At 44.6% G+C, this 27,718-nt stretch overlaps 1 protein-coding gene across 5 annotated transcripts in view; it reads right to left on the reverse strand.

Annotated features, from left to right (window-relative positions):
- Positions 1 to 27,718, reverse strand: part of FCSK (fucose kinase) — a 1,510,689-nt gene that overhangs the window by 402,308 nt on the left and 1,080,663 nt on the right. For all 5 annotated transcript variants that reach the window (XM_069654984.1, XM_069654992.1, XM_069654977.1 and 2 more), the window contains 2 exons: positions 22,942 to 23,108; positions 6,378 to 6,605 (listed from right to left, as the gene is read on the reverse strand). In XM_069654984.1, coding sequence (XP_069511085.1) covers positions 6,378 to 6,605; positions 22,942 to 23,108 — 395 coding nt within the window. The remainder of the gene's footprint in view (positions 1 to 6,377; positions 6,606 to 22,941; positions 23,109 to 27,718) is intronic.

The raw sequence follows: 27,718 nt of genomic DNA on the forward strand, positions 1-27,718 counted from the left end.
TTGGTGAGGTGTTCGGGCATTCCTAGGTAGAGGCTATTTGCATTGTATATTCTTGATAATACCAATGAGACAATAACCAGGTACAGTGTGGGAAGAAGGTGTAAGGGAGGATCCCTCTTATTATTCGAAGACAATATAATTATTTGTTTGCTATTGCTTTGACCTGTGGTTCCAGGGTGAGACCACTGTCCATGAGTATTCCCAGGTTTTTTGTCACAGTTGACGATTCAGGTTGAGTTCCCATACATGAGACAGGTGAGAGATGTCTGTGTTAGGTTGTTTTTGTGTGGGGAGGGCATTGTCAGGGTCGTTGTTGCTAGTCATCTTGAAAATCGGTTGGTTGTCATTGGCGTAGTAGTAAGATGTCAGTCCATGAGTTTGTAGGAGCTTCATTGGGGGGCATGTAGATATTGACAAAAAGTGGAGAGCGGCTGGATCTTTGTTGTATGCCACAGGTGAGTTTTTTTGTGTTTGATGTGAATGAAGGGTGGTAGGTTTGGTTGGTGAGGAAAGATTTCAGCAATTGAAGTGTTGTGTTTTGAATGCCTGCTTCTTCCAGTCTTTTGTGTAATGTGTGTTTGATTGTATCAAAGGCAACCAATATGACTAGAACTATGAGGGCAGATTGGGTGTTGCTGTTGGCATTCATCTTTAGGTTGTCCCATATGGAGAGGAGTTCTGATTCAGTTCCTCTCATGGGTCTGAAACCAACTTGGGATTGGTCAAGTAGTCCGTTGGATTCCACATGGTTGAGCAGTTCTTTGTACAAGTGGTTCTCCAAGATTTTTGCTGGATAGAGTAGGCTTGATATAGGTCTTTAGTTCTCAGGGTCATCTGTTTTTCCGGCCTGATTTTTTATAGAATGGTTTAATATTGGCCGATTTTGGATAATTGTGATAGTATTCCAGTGTTCAGGGATAGGTTTATTACTAGTCGGATGTAAAGGGCTGGTGTTTTAGGGGTGAGTATCTGTCTGTAGATATCCGGTGGGCATGGGTCACTTGGGGATCTGGCCCTATTGGTTTCTTTCAGTATGTTGCTGAAGGTTCTCGCTAATTGGTTTGAATTGGGTGAATGTTGCGCTGGTTATTGCGGATCTGGTTTCTGGGAGGGTTTTGTTAGTTGTCCTACTGGATGCCTCTATGGCTTGCTGAATTGATGTATTTTTGTTCTAAGGTGGTCTGCGATACTCTTACATAACATTTGCGAGGGTTCAGTGTTGTTACTGAACGAGGTGGGTTGCCTTTTGGGGGTTTGTTGCCGATTGGATTCTTGTGGTGTAATGTGCTTTCTTGGCTTTGAACACTGCCGATATGTATGGATACATTTCTATTTGGTTGTTTTTTTTGTCCAGTTGCTTGTAGTTTTTCATGTCTTTTCTAGTTTATGGGCTATTTTTTTGAGTTTTCAAATTTCTTCTCTGTACTGAGTAGCCACTACATTTTTTTGGTGTGGGTTTGAAAGTTTTTAAAGGTGCCAATAGGTCTAATCTATCTGTGATCCAGGTGTGAAGGTTCTTTTCAACAGCGTCTGGTGTTGATTCATGTAGTTGAGAGGAATCGGATTTGGTGGTTTCTAACACTTGTGTATAGTAGCGTTACAAATGCCATATCATATCATATCGTATTAATTGGGTTAACATTTCTAGATCAAGCCTTTTCCAGTTTATTTTGCTTGTCATCAGTTGCTTTATGTTTGTGGGTATAATATGGGTTGGTGTTCTAACTGTGAATGGGATCATATGATGGTCCCTCCAGATGATTGGTACCAGTGGGGCGGTAGTGGAGAGGGTGTGTCCAGCTCTGTGGGTGGGTCTGTTCCGCATTTGTTTGAGATGGAAAATGTCCAGGAGTTCGCTGATGGAGTTAGTTGTAGTTCAGTTTTTGCTTTCAAACCAAATGTATAAATCTCTCAAATTATGATGTTGTCATGATTTACAGCTGGTCTAGCTATGGCATCAGTGAATTTTGGGGCGACGTTAGGGTTGTATGTGGGCAGTCTCTAGATAAGAAGGAAGAGTAGGTTGGATCGTTCACTGAATTTGCGGTTGACTAGGAGTGATTTGCAGTTTTCTATGTCTGTTGAAGGTAAATATGTCAAGCTTATTTGGTTTTTGAGTGCCCCAGCAATTCCTCCTCCTCATCTGCTTTCTCTGTTAGATTGTATTAGTTTATAATTGCAGGTATGGCTTCAGGAGCGAATACTTTATAGTGGTCTAATAGTCATGTTTCTGTGAGGAAGAGGGCGTCCATGCCGCATTCGCTAAAGAGGTCGAACATTTCCATTTGGTGTTTTGCCATAGATTGTATGTTGAGCAGGCTGCAGTGTTGGATGCTTTTCCTGGCGGTCCAGTGGAGGGGAGGTGTGTGGGTTGTGTGTGTATCAGTTTGTTGGTTGTTTCTTGGTGTTTGTCATGATCCTATGTGCCTTTTTTGAGGAGTTCCAGGGGCTGTCACACGTAAAATAAAAAATCATGACAGAGTGAGAAAGGACCCTGTCATGACTTGCGCCTCCTCCGTGCTCCTTTTTCCAAAGGCACAGGGGGATGGCCCTCATTAGGTACATTAAAAGGACATGCATTCTGAGATGTGGTCAACATTAAGAAACTCCTTTAATTGTAAAGTATGAAGCAGGATAGCATATGCCCAAATACGCTTTGGCAATAAACATGCCTGAACTGCATAAGCAGCACTGCCCATCACTGCGTATATACCCCATGCAGCACTGCACACACACACCACTGCACACCCACACCAAACATCTACACCCAATGCAGCACTGTGCATACACCCCACCCAACTGCACTGTAGGCCCCCACCCAACCATGCACATACACATCACCACACTGCACACACACACATTCCAAAACAGAACTTCACACTGCCCGAAGCATAGCAATATACACACTTCACTGCATTGTGCATACAGTCCCCGAGCACTGCACTGCACACTCCTGCTGCCCCCAGCACCACACACCTACAGCCCCCTAGAGAATATGTGAGTGCAGTGCTATCCAAGCCTACTGAAGTCTGGGTTTACTATGCTGGTGTTCATAATGCTATCTTGCTCTGCTGTGAAAACTACAAATATTTATTTTCATTTATTTATTTATTTTCTCTTGCTTCTCTCTCACCCCTTGTTCTATTCTCATTTACCATGTTACATTTCTGTAAATATGTTGTTTTCTTTTTGTATATTCCACATATTCTCAATGTTATCTTTTCATGTAAAACAATGGCTTGAATTTTTTCTGAAAAAAAAGAAAACTACGAATAATTTTGTGTGACATCACTGTGCAAGTTCGGCATATTTGATTCTGCCATTGCATGTGATAGCTTGGCATATTAGTATCTAGCCTTTTTGTGCTAAGTAGATATAATGGAACCTTGCATTAACATCATAATTGAATGAAACCGAATCTTGCACTGCGATTCTAAATGGGCATAATATAGCCAGGAGCCTCTTTGCCTCCTAACTGGACATCGTGGACACTGGCTCTACTATGCTAATTTTGCATAGCCTCGCTAATAGATTGAGTACATGGGCATTGGATGGTAGTTGTGCGAGAACCTGATGTATTGAAGGCAATAACTGGTGATGGTATGAATACCTTGGATTTTGATAATAAAACTTTCAAATTGTAAGTACTTCGGAGTTTGATTGTGTTACTTGGTATAAGGGTGCAATATGTGGTGCATGGTGTGAGTACAAGAGCACATCATGCCCATACCTGACAAATTGTGGTACTTTCTGGGCCTATGATGGAAATAGCTGGTAATTAGCATGGGTACCTGGAGATTAACACCAATGCAAATAAAATGCTTTAAAGTCAGACTAACACTATTTGCTTTGTCAGTGCTTGTTCTAAGTGGAGTCTAAAATGCTGCAACAGGCATGGTAATAGTCAAATGAGTAATTGGATCTATAAACCTTTTTTTGGACACTATACCACAATCTTCCTCTTAAATGCGCCACCTTCCTGACCATCTTTTTTCCACCACTCTCACGCTAATTTGTTAGCAACTATCCTGCTGTCCACTACTCCCTTCTTTCACTCTCCCCTAGTCCCCTTCTGAACTCTTCCATCCCACTCTTCCACTAATCAGGGAGAAGCTCTGAAATGATTGTTAAATGTCTAGAAATTAAATATGTTCTCCTCTCTACACAATTGACAACCTTATCAAGCATCCACAAGTATTCTTCAGTCCCAAAACTGGTAGATATTTTTCTGAGGAATCTTCCCAGACAAAGACCATTCTTTGCACAGGGGAAGCTACTGCACATCCTCTGAACTGTTCCAGTTTCTTACTGTCAGGCTGCGAGAAGCGTTAGTGTTTTGAGACGACTGAAAACCTGACTGCGTTCAAGTACATCTCAGAAAAGACTGAATCATATTACTCTGCAATAGACATAAAGATATCATGAATCTGGTAGAAATACAAGCAATAGCAACATTATTTGCTTTGGATTCTAAAGGATGCAAAGGTGCAAAAATTTACAAAACATCAAAGCCTCGTTACAAAAATTACATTTTTGAGAGCTTCATAAAGACGAATAGTACTTGGTTTGGTTAAAATCCCTGCTGTAAGATCTCGAATGTTTGAAGGTTAGTTTTAATAGTCCACAAATACATGATTTCTAACACTGTTTTGCTGAAAATGTGTTTATAATGAGCGTTAAGTATTGTGCTGTTGATGATAAATCTGCAACTTATTGGAAGTGTGATTGTGTTTTTAAAACGGTTATTATTTGTTTTTCTTTTTTTAAATAAATCCAAGAATAAAGAACACATGTATTTAAAGGGCTTTAAGGATTGTCACTCGGCCCTCTGGCGGTCTGGATTGGGTTATGTTGTGTCTGTAGCGAAGTCCCAAAGGTGTCCCCTGTGCCCCCCCCCAGATCTTGTGTGTATCCTACGCCCTTGGGTGAGACGTTACCACGCCTGGTGAAGGAGAGACTTTAGTTTTGTTATATCTTTGCCATCTTACTGGAAATACAATATCAATACAAGTTTGTGAACACACTATAGCAGTCAGTCTTCTGTACACCCAATAAAGGTTTGTGAAACCTCATCTATGCATCCTACACAGGCCACTTGACAAGTCCCTGGTACATTTAAAGTGGGAATAGTTACTTTTATGGAACGATACATAGGTAACTGTGTATTTATGATCTCAGATGAATAGAAACGATATTGTTCAGTGAGCAATTGAGAATGTATGAATCTAAATGTGCTTGTATGGTCTACCATTTCGATAGAGTTTTTAGCAAGACCCAAGGTGGGAGTGAGGAGAAATTAGCTTGGAGAGATGGAGAAAAGCTTTCGATGTTTAAACGTTTAAATAGTTTCCCTTCCCCACTAGGGGATGCAGAAAGAATATGCTAACCGTCTTATGATTGCTTTGAAATACTGTTATGTGTATGCGAAGAGCGACTACGCTTTGTATGTAAAGCCCCGCAGAATTGAGAGGAAAGGTGGGTTTGCTTTCGATGTAGGAGTATGTTCTCTGACGCATTACTAATGTAAGAGGATGCTTTACAACCAATAGTTTTCTATTTTTAGAAACATTCATTGTTGTGTGTACTACATATAAAATACAATAACAGAACAATTTGACAAAATAATTGGCTTAGTCCCAGCATTTCCCGTCAACAAAAAAAAAGGACGAGTTGAGGGGGTCACACAAGACAGTGTGGCTGCTTGACACCTATGCTTTTCTGCTCCTTCAGCTATCCATAACATGAGGGACTAACTATTATACAAACTCTTAGGTCATACAACTGTCCAATTAAATGACTATGTGTCACTGTGCTACGCCGTTCGTACAGTCCTAGAGCTACGCTCCTCGATATTTAAGCATAAAAAAGCAGTTCTAAAGCTGAGCGACTGCATCACATTGCCAATCTCTCAGCCAAACCGTTCTAGAATTCTCTTGCTCTGTAATGAGGTACGCATGCAAAAACATCTAATCACGAAGGTTAGAGTCATCTAATTTAAGAAGTCTTCTGGCCCATTGGGCGCCAACCCAAATGACAGATTTAATATGGCATCATGGTTCTTCAGCTCCCACCTTCTATGTTCCTCTTTCCCCTTTGCCGAATATTTTTGCTCTTTTGCCAGTTCTTCTATTGACCCTTTGAGCAGTCTGTGGCTGCTCTAGCCGATTCCCGGTGTGCCACCTAACCCAGGCAGATAATGTTGCTCTTTCGGCCAGTTCTGCTCTCCCCAATCTTGTCTTTATAAAATCCCTTAGAATGGAACGGTTCCCAACCAAGCCCTGGAGAGAAAAATTGCCCTTTGACCCTAACTCTATATTTACATAAGAACAGACTGGTGACATTTGTCTCTGTGCACAACCATTTTGTCTTACTCTCACCTGCAGCGTGAGGCTGGCAGTAGTCACGCATGTCCTCCAGGCTCCGGCACACGACTTGCGACGTAACCTCTGCCCCCCGTGCTCCGCTTGCACTGACCAGTCTCAGCTCCGGCTCAGTGATACGTCGTGCCCGTGCACCAATTGGGCGGTGCCCATCCACCAGTATCGCTATGTCCACCACCGCACCTCCATGTTCGTATGTGATGGGAGGGGTGTCGCTCCAACCTCCTGAAAACAGAGAAGCAGCGGGTGAGTCTTTACAAGCTCTGAAGTCTTCCTGCTTCGTCATCTACTACTAGCATGATATGATATGATATGGCATTTATAACGCGCCTATACACAAGTGTTTCAAGGCGTGACGAGGCAAGGGAGGGGGAACAGAGGGAAGACAGAGACAACGATCCTACTAGGCCAGGTGTCATTCAGATCGCGCAAGTGCAGGGGAGGGGGAAAAGGGGGAAGTGCGGGGGGAGGGGACAGTGCAGTACATGGGATAAATAGAATAAATAAAAGCAATAAGTAAAAAGTACGGACACTAGTGGAAAGTGCAAGGGTAAGTGCAGACATCAGATGTCAAGTGCTGGTAGGGGACTGTAGGGATACAGTAAACAGTCCCCAGGTGCGGGGGTTGCCACAAGGCAGTGCAGGTGTGCAACTGGTGGGGGAGGGGACCTGGGCCTAAGAAATGAGGGTGGCCAGGTAACCAGTGCAGTTTCATTTTCAGCCAGGAGTTCAGCAGGGGAGAGGAGGAGAGAAAGCAGAAGCAAAGAGCAAGGTTTTCAGGTGCTTCTGGAACCGGAGATGGTTCTCCTCAAGTTTCAAGGAGGCAGGGAGGCTGCTCCCGAGGGAGGCCCCTGCCGAAGAACGAGATCTACCACCATCTCGTTGCTTGGAGAAGCGGCCGACTCCGATGGAGTTGGAGGCGGATGAGCGAAGAGCTCGAGGAGGAAGATATTTAGGGAGAAAGAGTTGAAGGTATTGAGCCCCCAGGCCCCAGAAGGCCTTGTGGACAATGCAGAGGGTTTTTAACGTAATCCTTGCAGCCACTGGGAGCCAGTGCAGAGATTTCAGTCCTGGAGATATACGATCCCTGGGCTTGAGGCTAAGGATAAGTCTCGCAGTCCTGTTTTGGATGAGTTGCAGAGGGCGGAGAGTAGAAGCAGGCAGATTTAGAAAGAGGCTGTTGCAATAGTCCACCCTAGACAGAACCAGAGCTCTGGAGACAGTGAGCTTCTGGGGGAAGGAGAGGAAAGGAAGAATACCTCTGAGGAGGTGCAGCTGGTAGTGTGACTTCTTAGAGACGTCAGAGATGTGAGGAGAGAAGGAGAGTGTGGAGTCGAAGATGACCCTGAGGTTTTTAGCCTCACAGGTGGGAGCATGAAGAGGGCCAAGAGAGGCCGGCCAGTGAGCTACAGGAAAGGAGGGAGTGGGTGTGCCCATGAGGAGAATCTCAGTCTTACTGGCATTAAGGCAGAGATCATTGGCGGCACACCACTCATGGATAGCAGACAGACAGTCAGAGATGAGTGAAGGAGAAGAGGGGGCTGAAGGTAGCCTGAAAATGAGCTGAGTGTCATCCGCATAGCACTGAAAGTAGGGGCAGAGAGCGGCAATGCGATGGGCAAGAAGTGCCAGGTATTGATTGAAAAGCCAGGGAGAGAGGTTAGACTCCTGGGGAACACCACAGGTAGAGATAGAGATAGATGAGAGGAAGAACCCAAATTGGACCTTTGGATGATCGATCAGTGAGGAAAGAAGTCAGCCACACCAGGGCCTGACCTGTGATACCCAGGTTATCACGGAGACGGTTGAGCAGGATGGAATGGTTGACCGTGTCAAAGGCAGAAGAGAGATCAAGTAAGATGAGGACACAGGGGGTATTGGAGTCAACGTTAGAGAGCAGGTCTTCACGGATGTCCAGGAGAGCAGTTTCTGTGCTTCTGACAGCTCTGAAGCCAGACTGATGGTCATGAAGACAACCAACAGATTCAGTGTGATCTTACAAAGTCATCAACTTCTGCACATTGGAAGCTGTTTCTTTACATTTATGTTTCCAAACACATAACTATCAAGCACAGTCTTACCTTATTAACCACCATTTGCAACTCAAGAAGAATTATACTCCCATTTGCCTAGTAATTAAATGGACCTCACACCACTGTTTGGGGAATGCAAAAGAATTATTCATAGTGTTCTTGATATGATATGATATGATAGGTTATTTATAAAGCGCTTAATACCCAGAGGTTTCTAAGCACGTACACAGGGATCGAATCTGTGGTGCTCCATGTTCCGTACCATCTTGCTTCCAAGGCGAGCATGGTGCCCGTGAGCTAACCTCCCGAGACTGATGATACTGTTACTGTGGTGTTGTCCAAGCTTTAGCATAGGCACTCCCTGAACAGTAACCAAAGAGGACTTGGGCAATCAGACAAAGAGAGCACTGCCTGAAACTAACCAGGACAAGTCCAGAGCCCGCACAACTGGACAGGTGATTATATGAGGGAGGAAATGCATTATCCTCTGCAGCAGGTAAAGTTGATAATTGGCAGACTGAATAGTTGAATAAAGATTTGGTGTGGACTATTATGTAGATCTCAACAACTGGAATTAGCGCGCTCAACTGGCCAACTACGATTACACGGGGAAAGGAACATTCCTCCCAGATATGGGCAGTCACTCAGTTTTGTCTGGGTTTGGCTTCAGGAAGTCTCAGATCATCCAGGGCTTGAAGGCCAAAGGCAGTGCTTAAGGCATACGATATTACAAAAGGATGGCACCTGAAGATATAATGATCACTGTCACTATTCACTCCCGCTGCTCTCATTCCCACCTCTAGACGTCATGCTTTGTGACCTTTGCAGTATTGGACTTTGCTTGCAGACCTTGTGGCATTTGGCCGTAATGAAGTGTAGGCACTAGGATCACATTCGGAAATTCTGTTCTGATCTTGATCGGCATTGGGATTGTTGACAGCCAGTATGCTTTTTTATTCTACCAACTACATGTCCCAGAATGCCCTGTGCATAGCCTTGCCTCCACTCTTGCAAGTCAAGGATGGATGGAGGAAGCAGACCACTGTGCATGATCACACCTGAGGCAGGTGATCATTTGGCAACTTTATAGCTTCAGTGTGCTTCAGGTCAGTGTTGACTATTATTACAGTTGTCCTGTAGTGACTGACCCTTGTGTTCCTAGTTTCTGATATTCGAGGTTGCTGCTCTATGCAGTAAATTCCTGTGTCTTGGATAGGCTATAATGTTCAGAATCCTCTTGGTCCTTAGCCAGCATTTTTACTGTGCACTTTAGGTCTCTGATTTAACTCTGTACTGCAGACAGTATTACACTGGAAGGGGTGGATTCTTGTTTTCCCTCCTACTATTTTCTCTGCTCTCTGTGGTGGGGCTTGTTCCTGCTCCCTTGTTTCAGTGTTGTTTATTGAGTGTGGCATGCTTTATCACCCGCAGCCGTGCAAATGCATACTCTTGTTTTCCTCACTGCCCTGGCACACTGCTCCTACTTACTCCTTGTCTAGTGGTATTGTGCATTACGTTTCCAACCTTTGCAGGTACATAATTTTGTATTTCTGTTTCATCAGCAAGGTGTATGGTATGGCTGCAAACCCAGGTGTTGCCCTCTCCCCCAATTAGAACTTTTTATTGAAATCTCGATGTGCATAGCACAAAGTCAACAGCAATATAACATTTACAATAGGAACATCGAAACTTCTTTTCCTATTTTCCATTTTAAAATCCCCCCCCAAATAATAATAAACAATAAGATTAACGATAGCACATACGGTACCATTCAAGGCCACCCACATCAAGACTGACAATGAAGGTAGAATGGAGCTAGTACAGGGGTTCCTAGAACACATGCTTGATAAACACATACACTCCCAACCACAACACAGCAGCGTTCTTCCAAACACTATATACGAGGCTTAGCCCCTGCAGGTACAGCAACATTATATCGGGAGGTGATTTCAATTGTATTTTGAACCCATCATTAGACAGGTCTGACACCAGATTTTGCAGACCTACCTCACCTGCCATGTCTTTACAGACTCGCCTGAAATTGCTCGTCCTGTTAGATATTCGGAGGACACTACATCCAGACACCAAGCATTTCTCCCACTTCTCTGCGCCACATGCAGTCTACACCAGGATAGATTACTTCCTTATCTGTCAGGATACAGTGGACAGCTTTATACTAGCCGAATATAAAAGTAGAGTTCTGTCAGACCATTTGCTTCCCTGACTGCTGTGGCAGTATGTGCCCCCTAGACCTCCCGTACCTATTTGGTGACATAGGGGTGAATCCTTGCGGGATATCCCCTTCCGAGAGCACATTAAAAATAGCATTGATGAGTACTTTGCGCTTAACACGGGCAGTGTCCCCATTGCAGGAACCCTATGGGAAGCCCTTAAAGTCGTCATCAGGGGTACCGCCATTACAAAATCGAGTAGTGTCCAGACCCTGATAGGCAGAGAACTAGCCTCTGCGGAGGAACAGTTACAGTTGCAGGAACAATCCCACGCAGGTCAGAATGGCATAGATGTAGAGGCAGCAGCATTAAGGGAGAGGTGTGTGGAATGTTGGGGAAGACTGGGAAAACATAATTACTCCAAATATGTCGAGAAACAACAAAGAAGGTGACAATCCGGGTAGATTGCTAGCCTGGCTATATAAAAGGGAAGAAAACCAGAGTCCCATTCATTCGATATACATATATACATTAATGTGGCCGTTAAAGAATTCTATCACACTCTTTACCAGGAGGGGCCCCAGGTATCACACGTGCATATAAAAGAAGTGTTAGATGAGATAAACCTCCCTTGTTTAAGCCAAGATCAATAGCTTGGAAGCACCCATCTCATTGGATGAAATAAGGTGCGCGATTAGAGCACTGCCCACAGGCAAAAACCCAGGTTCGGATGGCCTGCCTGGAGAGTTCTATACAGAATACACGGACGAATTGGATCCTCAGCCCCTGAACGCATTTAATGACTCCTATGAAACAGGAGTCCTTCCCCTTAGCCTGAGGGAATCGATCATTGTTCCCCTTCTTAAGGCCTGCGATACACCGGTCTCTATCCATGCTCAACCAAGATATTGACGGTTACACTAGCGAATTGGCTGAAGCGGGTGATCCACATGGTTATACATTCATACCAGACTGGTTATGTGCCAGGCAGAAACATGGCCTGGAATCTGCGGCGGTTGCGCCACGTTATGGACAACACTGCGACCTGGGAGGCCCCATGCGCAATAGCAACGCTCAGCGCGGTGAAGGCGTTTTATTCAGTGAGATGGGAATGGCTTTATGCAACGTCACGTAGGTTTGGCTTTGGACAGCCGTACATACGATGGGTATGGCTAATTTACACCCAACCAGTAGGCAGAGTTAGGACTGTGAAGTACATCTTGGATATGTGGGAGCTATAAAAAGGATCTAGGCAGGGGTGCCCGCTGTCTCCATTGCTTTACATCTTGGCCATGGAACCGATAGCGCAGTATTTAAGGACATAATATCCTGCGACTGGCATACGCATAGATGGCGTAAGCCACCTGATATCAATGTACACTGACGATACCTTACTATATATATGAAACCCAGAGGACAACTTAGAGTTGATTATGGAAGCACTAGCGCTGTTTGCGGAACTATCAGGGAATTACGATTAACAGAGATAAGTTGTCCCTGTTCCCAATTGCAGGCTTGTTTAAGATGGAAAGGAACACGTTCTCAGTCTTGGCACTGCAGTGGACGGTTGATACGTTTAGATATCTGAGTCAACTTATACCGTGACCCAGTGTCAGGTCCCAGGTTAGGTAGGTGTACTTTGTAAATGAAATTAGATTATAGATTTAATTAATTTATTGTTTTAATCTGATTTTGGGTTGTTGATCTTAACTTCTGTTCATCAGAGTGCTAACTCCCCAAACCAACATGGTGGCAGTAGTGCCAGTTCCTGATTGGAAGTTTCATGAACCTCTGACCTTCCATACAATTCTAAACTGCCTTTCATTGTTCACCTTCAAGAAGGAAGGTCCTGTTTTGATTAAGTTCCTGCGTCAAGGCCTTTTGATGAGATTCTGGTGAAGTTTACAAAGATAAATATTGTTTCCTGAGAAGCTGGTCAACGTGGGACAAGCTCAGCTGATAATTTGGTGGGAGCGTCGCTTTTTCTCAAGCTGGAGAAAAGTTGCTTTATTTTTATCACTTTATTCATGTTAGGTATTTATTTAGTTTAGGTATTTAGATTCGTTTCATTTTACTTCAAAAATCTGCTTGACTTTTATGACTCCGTGTAATTGACACGGTTTTGAATTTCTGACTTTGTACTGAAGGAAGAAGCGTTTGGAATTTTAACTGCGCAGTTTTCTTAGATCAGTGCTTCAGAGCCTTCATTTTTGTTTCACGCATGCGCGAAGGAGAAGTGTCCTTGTTTTACTGCTGAGTCTCGTATCTGATCTGATTTCAAGTCTGTCAGTTTCAGTACGGTTGCGTGAGTGAAGATTGCTTAAGGAAAATACCTGAGCCTAAGTTTTTGATGTTGTTTAACTTGAATTCATAAGGCTTTTAATTACGCTTGCGCGCCATTATATAAGGTGGCATCTAAAAATATTCACTGTGCGCATGTGGAAAGTAAAGACACATTGATTTCATGAGCATAGCACATTTTTCTGAAGGATAAGGCAGCGCCTGAACTTGTCTATTGTGCGCATGTCAAAGGCAAAAGCAGTTGTTTTCGTTAGCATTGCGCATGTGCTCAAAAGGTAAACAGCATCTGAACTCATTTACAGTGCTTAAGTCAAAAGCAAAGCTTCGGATTCCATTAGCATTGCGCATGTGCTTCAAAGGTTGAACAGGATCTGAATTCATTCTTATTGTTCTTGTTAAAAGTTTTAAAAATACCATCTGAACTCTTAATTGCGCATTTGTTACTAAAGTAGAAGGAACATCTGAACAGGAATACAATGTGCTAGAGAAAGGATGAAATGCAATTGAATGAATGAACACTCGAAAGTGATTTCCTGTTTAATTTAAGAAGATTGCATATTCTTGAACTCATTATTTTGAGCAATTTTGGTTGAGGAACAAAATGCATTCTTAAATTCACATTGCCCTTCGGAAATTGAACATTGACTGTGCAAGATAAATTCTCAATGGGTCTTTGTGAAAAAGAAGTTAATTAATCTCCAAGGTTATTTCGGAGATTGGACAGGTATGGGTTTAGATATTAAATTATTTGATATTTAGAGATTGAGTTAATTTAATGCATGTCTTCATTATTTAATAAACATTAATGTCTCCTTCTACAGATTGCAGCCCACCAGAAGTAGGCGTCTGTCGTTTGTTATTTTCTCCACTTCCCCTTTTCCCTTGGGAGTGTTAGTTCTTCAACTGGGTTTAAGACAGTTGTTGATCAAACGTTCTTGAGAGATCTGCGGGGCTCAGCATCTCCTGCAGACGCAGACGTCAGGACCGGACACCCAGAGTCAGAACATATCAATAACACCCATAACACTCTGGAGGGTATCAAGAACTGTATGAAGTTCTGGGCTAAACTGCCCCTCTCTGTGATGGGTAGGGCAGCTCTGTTGAAAATGGTGGTCTTGCCCAGGCTATTGCACTGCTTTGTAAATGTCCTGTATTATTTACCTAAGTCTTCTCTAAGACGTTGGATTCAGTATGCATGGGATTTCTATGGCAAACCGGTAGGAGCAGGATAGCTTTGTCTGCCCTACGAAGACCTTTTGAGGAAGGCGGAATCAAGGTTCCACACTTCGAGTTATACTACATAGCGGGACAGCTGCAATTTGTGGTGGATTGGCTAGCAGACGACCTCTCCCCTGTCACGCAGATGCTTCTGCCTACAGAACCACACTTTTACCTAAGGGAATTGCTATGGAATAAGAGGCCACGTGTCCGCCATAGGTCACATTTGATATCTTTGGGGTGCAAATGTGAGACAGGGCACTTAAACAGATTGGACTCATGGACCTGATCTCGGCACAGATACCCTTGATATCAGTCGTATCGTCTTCCACACAAGCGCGATTGGGGATACGAGGGAACTGGGAACCCTGTGGTACTGCCATGATAGGCGATCTACTGCACAACACAGCCTTCATGCCCTTTAGCTAGTTAGTTGCACACAGGTCTATATCGCAGCCAATATTTGCTACATTGCACTATCAAGAGGGAGATCTCACACAGGTGGCCCCCATTTAGCGAGCTAATGGAAAAGCACTCCATTGTAGACATTATGTCTGGTTACCAGTCAATTGGTCGAAAACATTTGGTCGACAGGACAACTGGTCGACACCATTTGGTCGAATGCCAAATGGTCGAATTTTTTTTTTTTTTTTTTACCCCTTTTTTGGTTTTTTTTGGGGGGGGTCCCCACCCATCCCCCATTTTTTCTTTTTTTTTTTCCCCCACACGAAAACCCACAAAACACATATATATATAAAAAAAAAAAATTCGAACATTTGGCATTCGACCAAATGGTGTCGACCAAATTGCAGTCGACCAGTTTGCTGTCGACCAATTGACTGGACACCTTATGTATGACATCTCAGTGGGAGGCCGTACCATATCTAGGTTATATGGCTTACTTTTGTCAGGAGGCGCCCCACAATATTAGCAGTAAGGCGCAAGCGGGAAGAAGACATTCGGTGCTCGCTTTTCAGACACACGCTGGAAGGAAATCCTGGGATACCACAAGAGTGTCCTAGGACGCTAGATTACAGCTGATTCAGCTGTTCGTGACACACAGAGCATATATGACCTCCTTGAGAATTTCACATTTCCCGGGTGCGATCGCACAACACTGTCCTAGGTGCAGCTCAGAAGATATGCTACATAAGTTCTGGGCATGCCTCACAGTGCGGATATACTGGCAAGAGGTAGCATCAAGGATGAATAGAGGAGGGTTGGTATTGGATGTACTTTTTCCCGGGGGCATGCTTGCTGGGCCGATTCTCACGTCCTAAACGGGCGAGGCACATACATAAGATGAAAGATTTGGCGTACATCTTAACCCAACGTAGAATTGCTATGGCATGGAAAGCCCAGATGGGCCCTAATATTGAGGACTGGTGGAGGGATTTGAAGACAAGGTTGCAGGCCGAGACGGTGGCTTGAGAGGGGCAGCACGCTTTGGCTTCTCAGCCTCCGGGGAGGATGTTGCTGCATGGGACACCCTGATACAAAGTATGTGCGCTCCGGCTGTCACAGAAGCAGCTTTGGCAGATATACTCCCATAGCCACCACAAATATAATGGATAACAATGGCAACCTGTGCTTAGTAGAATGATGCCAATGCAAGTTAAGGGCTGGTGCGGAAGGCAATTGGGGGGGAGGGAACCGTGGTGGGGAGGGCGGGACAGTTGGGGAAAACAGTTTATGGAATGGCTATATTTGGCTATTGATGACAAATGCACAAGATTGTACCACTGAATGTTTAATGTGTGTTTATGTTAAAATCAATAAAACCTGTACAAAAAAAATAATAATAATAAATTAACAAATAATATTAATAATGATTGGTTCCACTCAGTGTCCTTATGTACTTCTACGTATCTCAAACAGTGTCAAGTTCATGTTCTCGATTAAACATTCCCCTCCCCCTCTGGGTCGCGAGGGACTCTGTCTGTGTTAGTTAATTCAGTTTTGAAATAAATGCATCAGGGTCTGTGGCCTGAGAAACATGCGCTCCTTGTCTTGCATAAACTCGAAGAACGGGGCCCAGGTTCGAGAGAATTGTGTCATGTTTCCCCATGATGTGTGCAGTCAGCTTTTCCATGGCCACAATTTCCTATACCTTGATCCACCAGTATGACAGGATTGGCCCCTAAATGGTTTTCCAAAAACTTGCTTTATTTAGTCTAGCTGCTAACGGAAGCTGGGTTATGAGTTCCACTCTGGGACCAGATGCGTGATAAGTACCATCATCAGGCACATCCCCTAAAACAGGATACGAGGGCACAAATGGAGTAAACGCCCGGTGATCTTTTATTCTTGACCTAATTTCTTGCCAATATGTCTGAATTGTAGGACAAAGCCACCACATGTGTATGAGATCCCCCAGCTGCCAACATCGCCTGTAGTCTCTGTGGGATCATGTAGCATCAATAGCATATTTGTATCACGCATTCCCTAAATACGGTGCACCTGGAGCTTTTTTGGGCTCGAGTACATATTTGCTGCCATGAATCCGCAGGGATCTTTGACCCTAAATCTTTTTCCCATAGTATTATGTGTGGAAGTTTGTCTTCAGCAGAGGCCTTCTCTAACAGGCGAAAACAATTGGATATTTTCCAAAGACCCTTTCCCTCCAAGACCTCGAGTTCAATTCCTATGGGGAGGCGTGTACCCGCCCGAAAAACTTGCTCATTGGAACGCCATTGTCTAATTTGGAAGTATCTAAACCGTTCTATTTCAGGTAACAAACTTTTCTTTACATTCTATAAATGTGAGGGGCTTCCTGTCTTTATATACGTCCTTGAGTCTTAGTATCCCAAGTGATTCCCACTGTACAAAGATTCCGTTCGTCATTGCTGGAGAGAATTCTGGATTCTGTAGGACCAGTAATAGGGACCCAAGACCGGCTTTAACACCTAAGACCCGTTTTAACCCCCAATTGCACACAAGCTTTGTCCCAGGTAATAAGAGTGGATCAGGTAGATTCTAGTTGGGGGGCCCCGTCAGATTTTGCTAGGAACGGCAGATGGGCTAGAGCGGTGCGGGTGCAGCCTTGCTCTATTATCTTCCATTTTGGTCGCCTGTCATCTAACGCCCATTCTAAGTGCAATCTGTGCTGCACAGAAGTAACATTGTGTCAACGGGACCCCCATTCCTCCCACCCCCTTTGACCTCAGTAGTATGTGGTGTGAAATTCTAGGTGGTTTCTATTGCCAAATGAATTGGCCTATTGCTTTCTGCAAGTCTAAGAGGTCTCTTTCAGGGACAAGGATTGGCAATGCCTGAACGGCAAAGAGGAGTCTTGTCATTTTAATTGTGCTGATCCTACCCAGCCATAATATTTCTGGAGTTCCCAACATTTTAGGGTGGTTTTAACCTCCTTCCACAGGTTGGGGATGTTAGCTCCCATAAGAGTTTTATATGATTTAGTAATATTTACCCCAAACTCACTGTCTACCCACTTGAAAGGAAATGCTGATTGCATTGCCCGTTTGGTTTCAGGTGATTCTCTGATTGCCAAACACACCGTCATTTGATGATTAATGCGGAAACCTGATACCATGAAGAATCTTTCGAGAAGATCTAATAAAGGCGGAATCGACTGGAGGGGTTTCTGAAGAAAGCAGATGATATCGTCGGCGTACAGTGCCACTTTATGTGTGCTACCTACGTGCATCGAATCCAATATGTGTGGATTACTCCATATCATTTGTGCTAGGGGTTGTATAGCCAAGGCAAAGATTAGAGGAGACAACGGGCATCCTTGTCTTGTGTCCTTGCCTAAAGGTGGCGGGGCTGACGTGTTATCATTAACTTTGATTATGGTGGATGGTATTTGGAAGTTAGTCAGTATTAGTTTGCTAAAGACAGGTCCAAACCCATAGGCCGGAATTACTGCTTGCAAGAAATCCCACGACAGGCTATCAAATGCTCGATGAGTATCCAGGGAAAGGAGTGACAACCCACCCGGGAGTTTTGGAGTCATCGCTATTAAGTCAACCACCCTTCGAATGTTGTCACGAGCCGCTCTATTTTTAATGAACCCCGTTTGGTCTTCATTGATTATTTGAGGTAGGGCCTCTCGCAGTCGTGTGGCTAGGATTTTCCTATAGAGTTTGGCGACGGTATTCAGGAGGGCTATGGGGCAGTAGGAAGTGCAGGACTCAGGGTCTTTTTCAGGTTTCAACAGTAGAGTGGTTATAGATTCTGCCATAGATACAGTTGCTTGCCCCGATTTGGAGAAATAATTAAATAGAGTGGTGAGTTGGGGGATTAGGTTCCCTGCAAATGCCTTGTAAAATCCATTGGTAAACCCACCCGGACTGGGAGACTTTCCCACTCGGAGGAAACAAATGGTTTGAGCTACTTCTTGGATAGATATTGGGTTCTCTAATGCTTCCCTCATAGTGTTTGAGATTCGCGGGAGTTGTGCCTGTTCAATAAATTCTCGAATATGGGTAGAGTTCCCCTGATGTGGGGTGGAAACCTTCCGAAAGAAGTCTTCCATGACCTTCAGTTTTCTTGCTTCTGTGATCTCTCACTTCACGTCATCCCCCTTCAATGCCCCAATATAACTGCGAGTTGACGCTTTTCTGAGTTTGGCTGCCAATAGCTGATTTGCCTTGTTGCCCCTAGAATAGAAATATTATTTTGTATTGAGTAGGGACTGTGCAGACTCCCCATCATGTGAGTTACAAGGGCCTGTGTAGCTATTCTGAAGTCCCGTAATGTGCACCTATTCCATTTTGTTGCATGTGTCCTCTCTTTCTCTTGTACTATCCCCTCCAGCATAGCCCGATGCATATGCTGGGTTTTATCCCAGGCCACTGATTGCCCAATGATAACTCCTCGAAAAACCGCCTTCCCCGCATCCCATACAGTACCTATCGACATATCCTGTGTCTGGTTTTCTTGAAAGTAGTGGATTAAAGACTTCTATTTGAGCCCTAGCGGCCATATCCATTAATATATCTTTGTTAAATCTTCATGAGGATTTCTGTCTGGACATACCCTGACCCAGGTCCAACTCTAGTTTTGCGTGGGAGTGGTCTGTGAGTGCTTTTGGTAAGATCTCTATTTCCTTAACCATTGGGATAAGAGTGGTGGAGACCAGGAACATGTCTAATCTGGAGAAGCCCCCATGTACCGCAGAATAAAAGGTATATCCCCTCTCCCCAGAGTGAAAGAAGCGCCTTGTCTCTATTAGTGAGAAGTCTCTCGAAAGTGTCGTCATGGCATAGTAATTGCTCCTGTCATTAATAGTGGGAGCCAGCAATTTGTCGTCCACAGTCGGATCTACTACACAATGAAAGCACCCCCCCAATATAATGTCAACCTCCATGAAATTCGCCAATGTCTCTGAGAACTTCCCCAAAAACGGTGCTTGCTATTTACCGGGGCCATATAATACCTCCAGTGTGAGTTTGCGATTACACAGACTGCCTTTAAGTACCATCCATCTCCCTTCCGAGTCTCGTAAGACTTCCAATGTCTGCAATGGTAGTCCTTTACGAACCCCAATGGCGACTCCCCTCATTTTGAGGCCACTAGTCGCGAAGTATGCTTGCGGGTACCCTTTAGTTGTGAGATGCTTTTCATCTTCTTTTAACAGATGAGTCTCCTGTAAGAATACCAGATCCACCTCTTAGGAGGAGAGTCTTTGCAGTACAGCTTTCCTGCTTTATTGGTGTGTTTAGACCCCTAGCATTTAGGGTCAAACATGTGATATCAGGGGACCCCATCCAGGATCGCATTAAGCCAAGATCCCATTAACAAAAAGAATTGGGAGTCAGGGAAGGTCCTCCCAGAGCAACAGCCTTGAGTCATAATGTTTGGGAACCCCTGAGTGGCCAGATCCAGAGAAAAGAAAAGGAAAAAACAAAACCCCAGAATGTGTCAACTGTCAAAACTGAAAAAATTGTTACCAACATCAGAAAACCAACTTTTGGTAATTCATAATTACTTTCTCTTTGGCGCTATTGCCTCATGACAACCCTCACCCCCTAATCATGTATTCCCTGTCTTAATATGTTTTTGACATCTTAAGCCTAGTACGAGCTCATAGTCCCCTCACGTCGGTTTCGAGGCCCCGGCAAACCCAGGACGACAATGTTCCAAAGCAGGAAAGTCCATTTGTCAACATCTTAGGTAGGAGCGCACCAGCCTAGGTCAGACCCCTTCTCCAGACGGTGTCGTCTCCGAAATCTGCTTCTTCAGCAGATAGAGAAAATCATGGCAGCAGTCCGACAAAAAGACCCGGTGCAGTTCTGAGGTACACAGCTTTCCCTATATCAAGACCTAGCGCCTCGCACCCTAGCAAACAGACGGAAACTACCTGTTTTAACAGCTTGCCTACAGTCGCACAAGATCAGATACCGCTGGGGCTTCGCCTGTAAGCTCCTATTTTAATAGCAAAACCAGCGATATGCGATTGGGTCGGAAGAGGAAGCGGCAGAACTAATTAGTGGGACTCTAGGCGATATCTGAGATGACCTGAGAGAGGCAAGACCGCAAGCCCGCTCGGCCTAGAGTAGCAAGCTAGCATATCTGGCAGAAGGCTATGGCGCTGCTGCATCGCTGAGTAGATTGAGTGCGTCCTGTCAAGTTCCAGTGCAGCTGTCTCTGGGAGGTCTAAGAGATTCCGAAATAAATTCCTCACATTTTTGGCAAGGTCTTGATCCAGGATATCATGTGGTATGCCCCATATCCTGATATTGCTTCTGTGCTACCTATTTTCTAGGTCTTCTTGTTTCGCCAATATCATCTCCAACTGTTCTTCTATGCCCAAGACCCTATTGCTGAGCTCCGCTTGATAATGGGCTTGTTCGCAAAGCGTATTTTCAACCTCGTTTATTCTGGATTCCAACCCCATCATATCCGAATTAAGCTCTGCAACAGTTTTGACCATTGCCTCTTTAGTAGCCTTGATCTCCGTTGTTAGGTCCTGCTTTAGCGTGGAGAGCATTTCCATAAGTTCTTCTTTAGAGAAGGAGGATGAGATGTTCAAGCTGGCCACTCCTGGAGGCGGTAAATGGATCTCTGCCTCAGTCTCTTGGGTGTTCCTTTCTTTTTCCCTTTCTTTCTATTTGTTCTGCAAGGATTTCATATCTCCCGCCTTAGGTTTTGCCCCCACCTTCGACATCTTCTTCATATAGGGACTTGCAACGAGTTATTCCTCTTGGGTTTGTCAGCACCCGCCATAAATTGGGCAAAAACCATTAGCTGTGGTGTTCTAAGGGATATACCCCCACCTTCTGTTTGTGGTTTCTCCCCACGTTGCTAGCAGTGCTCTCCCATCTTCTTTAGGGCTTGTTCACTAGGGGGCGTTACCATATACTTCCTCTTTCGCCTGATCTGGCTGTCTCTTCCAGTCACTGCCTCCCTCGGTGCCTGCCGGTGTATGAGGCCTTGCTTCTAGCTGATCGTTATTGTAGACTCTTGGAAAGCACTTGTGGGATTACAGCTGGTGCTATGTCCCTCGTCAGCCCCACTCACTGGCGCTTCTTGCTGGTCCCCTTCAGACACGATGTGCACTGTTTCGTGGATTGTGTGGTGATCCCCTCCCCCTGCTTTGTTGTTGAAAGCACTGTTAATGTGCCAGCCTGAGGGACGTGGAGGGGTTTGCAGTAAGGTGGGACCACTCTATGATTGGTGCGTTGCCACATCCTCCGTGCCTGGGCCTTTCCACCCCGGGGGGAGGCAGCGCCTAGATGCAGACACGTCTGTTAGGCTATACAGCCTGGTACAGTGCTCGAGTCTCAGAATCACAGGGGCCCTTTGCGCATCAGTGCCATTAAGATTGCCGTCCCTCCACTCCCGTTCTCAGAGCGTCTCAGGACAGTGTCTGCTCACCGTATTTTCCTTAAGCGTGGCGGGGACACAGGAGCCGATTCCCCGGTGTCCGTGCTGACTTCATGTAGCTTGGAAGACTCAGTGCCCTCCGGCGAGGTGGGAGCCTGGATCGTCCCAGGCGTTCCAGAGATTGTTGGCTTGCAATATCACGCTGGGTCTCTTCCCTCTCCAGCCCTTCTCCATCCGATCTTGGGCTTCACAAGCTAGGAGACTGTTTCCAACCACTTCCGGACACATTATGCTGCAATTATTTTTGTGAGGGATGTGGAAACTATAAATTAATCTTCTAGAGGGTGAGGGAGAAGGCAGCTTAGGTGTCCATTTCCTCTGCACCCCTTGGTGGTCCTCACCCAGGTGTTTTTTGTCCTTTTTAGTTGTGTGTTTAAGTTATGTTATATATCACAGCTGTCATGGGTGAGAAGCTTGTGGATCTTAACTTTAATCTGAAGGAGCACTTAAGTGCTTATTCCACGACCCTTTAAGTATTTCAGTAATAACTGTTTTATCAAGCACAACCTGCGTGTTAGTGTGTATGTGTTATAAGTGACTGATGATGGGCTCCTGTGAGTACTGACTCCTAGTGTGGTCCTGTGCCCATTCCCCATGCCAATAACCTCGGACTGTTTTTCTCTCCTTGACAATCATCCCCATACACAGAGCAGTAATTACTGCCCTAGCACAGCCTGCATAGCAGCTATTGCTCGAAGCAAACATTGTCTAGTACCTCTTCATTAGAGCCTGTATTTCAATGAAAAGTTGGAAGGCATCTTTCTTGCTGACTCTTAATATCAATGGGTTGGGCTTTCTAAGGTGAACAGGTGCACTACATGTACGAAACAGGTAAGGTATCGTAGTAATTTAATATTTTCATCCATAGAACACATGTGCATCCCACAGACTTCGCATGTATTCGAGAACAACCCGATCTGACTGCTACAAAAGAAGCTCTCTGATTGAAAGGCTGAACATTCCTAAGCCATTGGCTTCATTACTCACCTGATACATCTATGCGGGCGGGGCACTCAGCCACCATCCAATCACCAAATGGAGGAAGTTCTGCTTTCCCAACTGTGACAAACTGGCATGCAGTCATGACGGCCTGGCGGATGAGGATCTGCTCTGCCCCCTCATAATGACGGGCAGCTCGCACCAGCAGGGCTGGCCTGGGGGAGCAAGAAAAAAACAGCATTAAAGCATGCACGTGTATATAAACACACACACACACACACACACACACACACCCACCCCTCAGCGACTGAATATTGGTGATTGTTACATAAGCAAAGTCTGTATGAAGGACACAGATGACAGTGAATTTAACGATGTGACAAATAGATTTTTTTTAACAAATACATTTTTAGTTTTGGCTAAACGTGTATGCAGGACAAGGATGAAAGGTTATTTAACAATGTAACAAATAGATTGTTGTTAACAAATACATTTTTAGTTTTGGCTAAACGTTGGCGCTTGAAAGCCAAAATGAGTGCCATAGAGTACAGCTAGCAAGAGATGGAATACGAGAAGGGACACAATCCTTGTAGGTGTTATTTGGTTATGTACGCACCGTTCGACTGCCCAGGGCCATGAACATTGTTTGCTTATTGTTTGGATATGCTTATTTATTATTTTTGTCCTTTGTTTTAACAACAAACCAGAATACAGCTGCCAGTGGAAGACGTTTGCGGTGCAGTGCTGCAGCATGCAGGGACAATTAACAATTGCCGGTGGGAGTCAGTTCCTGTCCCCTTTTGGAACTGCCATATCCTGCAGTGACTGCAATGATAATATTTCTCATGTCCAGGATATTCTCCCCCTACTTCTTCCCTCCCCTCCTGTAGTCACCACTTTCTATCAACTATGCTCCTCCTCCCCAACTTCCCAATAGAAGAGCAATGAGAGTTTAGCGGCATGAAAAAACAAAAAGGTTCAAATACAGCAGATGTTGAAGAGGTGGAAGTGACATATACGAGCAGCTGCAGAAATATGAGATGAGAAAGAAAGATATGTTTTAGATGACCCCGAGATAAAGCACAGAAAAAGAAGAGGAGGATAGAAAGGAAAGAGGGACAAATAGTCTAGCGGGAGATCGGGGAGGGAGAGGATGGCAGGAAAAAGAAGATTTCTGTTTCAGAGGTGTTGAGATGTAGGAAGTGGGACGACATTTATGACTGAACCGCAGAGAGACAAGCAGAGACAGAGGAGTGAAGAGAGTCTTAGAAGGAGTCGTCAGTGCACATGTGGCTGGAGAGCTTAAAGGATTGAATGAGAGAGGAGAGGGGAATGGTATCGCTCAGTGGTATGCAAACATTTTTATGCTAAGCCCCCCTTGAGTACAAATATTGTTGCTGAGCCCCCTCTTAATTCGAAATGTTGTCAGCCCCCCAGATGCCATATCTGCTTATATTTTAAAGCAGCCATTGTACTCTGTTTTTGAAGAGCCTCTCACCTCCCCAGGGCATTCTTAGAGCCCCTAAAGGGGCCAGCCCCACAGTTTGAAGACTAGCAGTATAGATAGATAATAGCAAAGGACCAAGGACGGAACCATGTGGGACACAATAGAGGAGAGAGTTTGAAGGAGAGGTGTGACCAGACCAAGAGACAGGCTAACTGTCGTTGTAAAGATATGAGTGGAACAAGTGGTAAACCAAGTTGGAGAATCTCAGAGCAGAGAGGCCCCAAACAATGATGTTGTCCTGGTAAACGCTTACTCCACATACTTATTTGAATAGTCTGAACATCCATGTTTGGAAGACAAATGCTGCGGACACTAGCACAAAAGGCATCCTTTTACAATTGAAAAGACCCAAAGTGATAAAAGTATTCAGGTTCTGGGATGTCAGATGAAAATTTATCTGGTGATATGTAGAGTTTAGGTTAACTATCGAAAACATATCCACCTGCACAAGTTCTGTCAAGAGTTCGGAGATCATCAGCAAAGGGAAATGCTCCTTCATGAGGTTCTTGTTTGGCCCGCATAGATCTATCCAAAGCCGCACAACTCCATTTGGTTTGTGCAAAACAACAATGGGACTGACTAATTCTGACACATCAGAACATTCAATGATCCCTCTCCTTTCCATTCTCTTATTCTAAACCTCACCTCCTTTTGAAGGGCTAGAGGAACGCATCAAGCACACACTGCCAAAGGTGAAGCCTCCTTTCTTTGCCACATTAGTTCTGGTTTCTCTTTCTTTAATGTGTAACTTAGCATCACATTTCCTGGTGAGGTGAATGGATATTTCACAATAGGCATTCACCTACATGTTTGAATCATGGAGTGTGCAACATTTGAAATCCCTCTTCTATGTTTTTTGTTTTATCAAGGTGTAATCCATGCCACTGTGCACTTGCATCTCTACCTTGGCATCATTCACTCTAAATGTCCCACATATGGCTTCATTCTCTGCCTTCTGCCTCTTACGGCAGTTATAGTGAGAAACTCCCCTACCATGTATTAGAGGGAGCTCTACTGATCACTAAGCTTGCTTAGTTACTGTACAGTTCTGTTTTTACTGAATATGCAACACCAGACAAGGTGGCCTTTGCACCCACATTCACGGCCGTGATGTTGATAGCATAACACTACCTGTGTGCATATCATTACCCAGGTGTGACATCAAGCCACATCTGAAGCATTTACTTAGTAGAAAACTATGTGAGGCTTGTCTGTTTGAAATGAGGTAGGCCACCATCGAGTTGTTTATCACTATTTGGCACATTTGAAACCATGCTTGACTGCAGCCCTTTTGTCATTGGATTCACTTCCATAAGCCCACTATTACATTTATTCTCAGGTTTTTGGACACATAACTCATAGTTTGCAACTTAATTTGCTAATTCATTAATCTCTCCTAAAGTTGGATTGTTTCTACGTCACATCTCCTCTCTAATTTTGTTGTTGCTGCATTTAATCATAACTTGGCAGCGACCAAATTCACACTTCGTCATAAGAACCCTCAAAGCAGTTTTAAATCTTGTATGCTTTCACCTATTTTCTGTTCTCTAGTAGCAAAATGATCTCGCTAGGATCTTATTTTTGTTTTTTTCTAAATGCTGGTCTGATTTATACAGACTCCTTTCAAAGGAATTGCCATTTGTGTCCCCTTCTGTGAAATCAGTATGTCTATTGGAGATTTAAAAAATATTTTTTTATTGAGCTTTCATATAGTGCTTTCATACACTTAGAGACCATCCTCTAAGTGCAGGACTTGGATTCGAACCTGTGACACTTGGAGTTGTCTTGCTTCCATGGCACATGTGTTACCCTTGAGCTAACCCCCTGACCATTTATTGTCCTTCTGGGCCTGAGCAGTGCACCTTTTCTCTCCATGTTATATGATGGACCATACACTGTCAACATATACTTTAGAACCCTTTTTTGGAGTCCTTCCATTTTGCTGATGGCTCCCCAGGGGTAAGTACAAATAACACAGGCCCAGGTACATTGAACATTTCATCTGAATTGGATGTGGATGAACTTGTATATTTCTCTTGAGTTTGTGTTGTTTACACTGCTTTCTTTTTCCTTTGACTATGTGATGGTGAAACCAGTTGAAGCGGTTTGTGTTAATGATGAGCTGCTGCGGTCGCTGTGCAGTGGGATACAAGTGTTTATGTGTTGTCTGGGTATCCTGCTCAGCTAAGGTGCGGCAAGGATTGGTGTGCATCTGCGATGCTTAATGTAGCATGTGCATAAAGTGTAGAGAGGCAGTGTGGTTATGACACCATCAGATTTCTGCAGCGCTGTATCCATAATCTTCAAATGATGATTTTTGGTCTGTGGGCTGTATGATGCCAGACTTTTCCACAGACAGCTCCTCTAGCAATCCAAAGATAGGATCAAGATCGGAGCAGTCCTTACCTGCACGGGTCATGAGTTGCGGCCTGGGGTTGTACTAATCGTCAGCAGAAATGTTGATGTTTGGTACATAAAAAAATCGGAGGGGGCCTTTAAGTGTAGACCAGGTAAGCGTTTATATCTTCAACATGAAAAGTCTTCAGAGCAGATGGAAATCACACCCCCAGCATCCTGGTCCTCCTCTCGAATGCCCTCATTCCATTCTCTTAAGGAACACCTGGGATTTCTCAGAATGGAACTAATGTGTCAACGCGGGGACAGTAGGAGGCGAAGGAATCAGAGAGGAATGGGTATGGGTGAGCCCTAGGATGGGAATGGCAAGGAGTATTGACAAACACAGCACAGTACAACACTAACGCTACTGCTGCTAGGATTTTCTTGCTCAATTTCAGGAATATCAACCCTCTCCTTGCTTACCATTCTGCCAGGTGCATCATACTAATTCTGGAACTAGGTCTCGTTGACTACTTTGGTGGCCTCCGCCTTTGCCGCCACATCTACTCATTCTCCCCCAGTGGCACCCGCAGACATTTTTCGTAGGGGTGGCCTGATGAGGTCACTGGAAATCTTGGGGTGGCACACCAAAAGAAACACCTAAGAGGCAGGCCGGCCAGCGCTAGCCTTGGCCACCCCTTGGTGGCGCCTCTCGCTGTGACCCGGAAAGAATGGGATAAGCAGGGGACTACGAGCGACCTGAGCAGGAAGGAGACCAGAGCGCTTCTTTAGCCAATAGCTAGGAGTCCTTACTTGAAACATGCTACTGGATAGTGTGGACCATGGTCCTTTCTGAAAACGTCCCCAAATGTCTCACCACACTCAAAAGGCACGACGGTCAGAGCAATCAAATCACAGGGCGAACTACTGCGAAGAGACAGCATTGTATTACCCGGGTGAACCTGAAAACCAGTCAAAATG

This window comes from Ambystoma mexicanum, chromosome 1p, assembly GCF_040938575.1.
Source record: "Ambystoma mexicanum isolate Mex_15411 chromosome 1p, UKY_AmexF1_1, whole genome shotgun sequence".
In the NCBI taxonomy this organism is placed as follows: Eukaryota; Metazoa; Chordata; class Amphibia; order Caudata; family Ambystomatidae; genus Ambystoma; species Ambystoma mexicanum.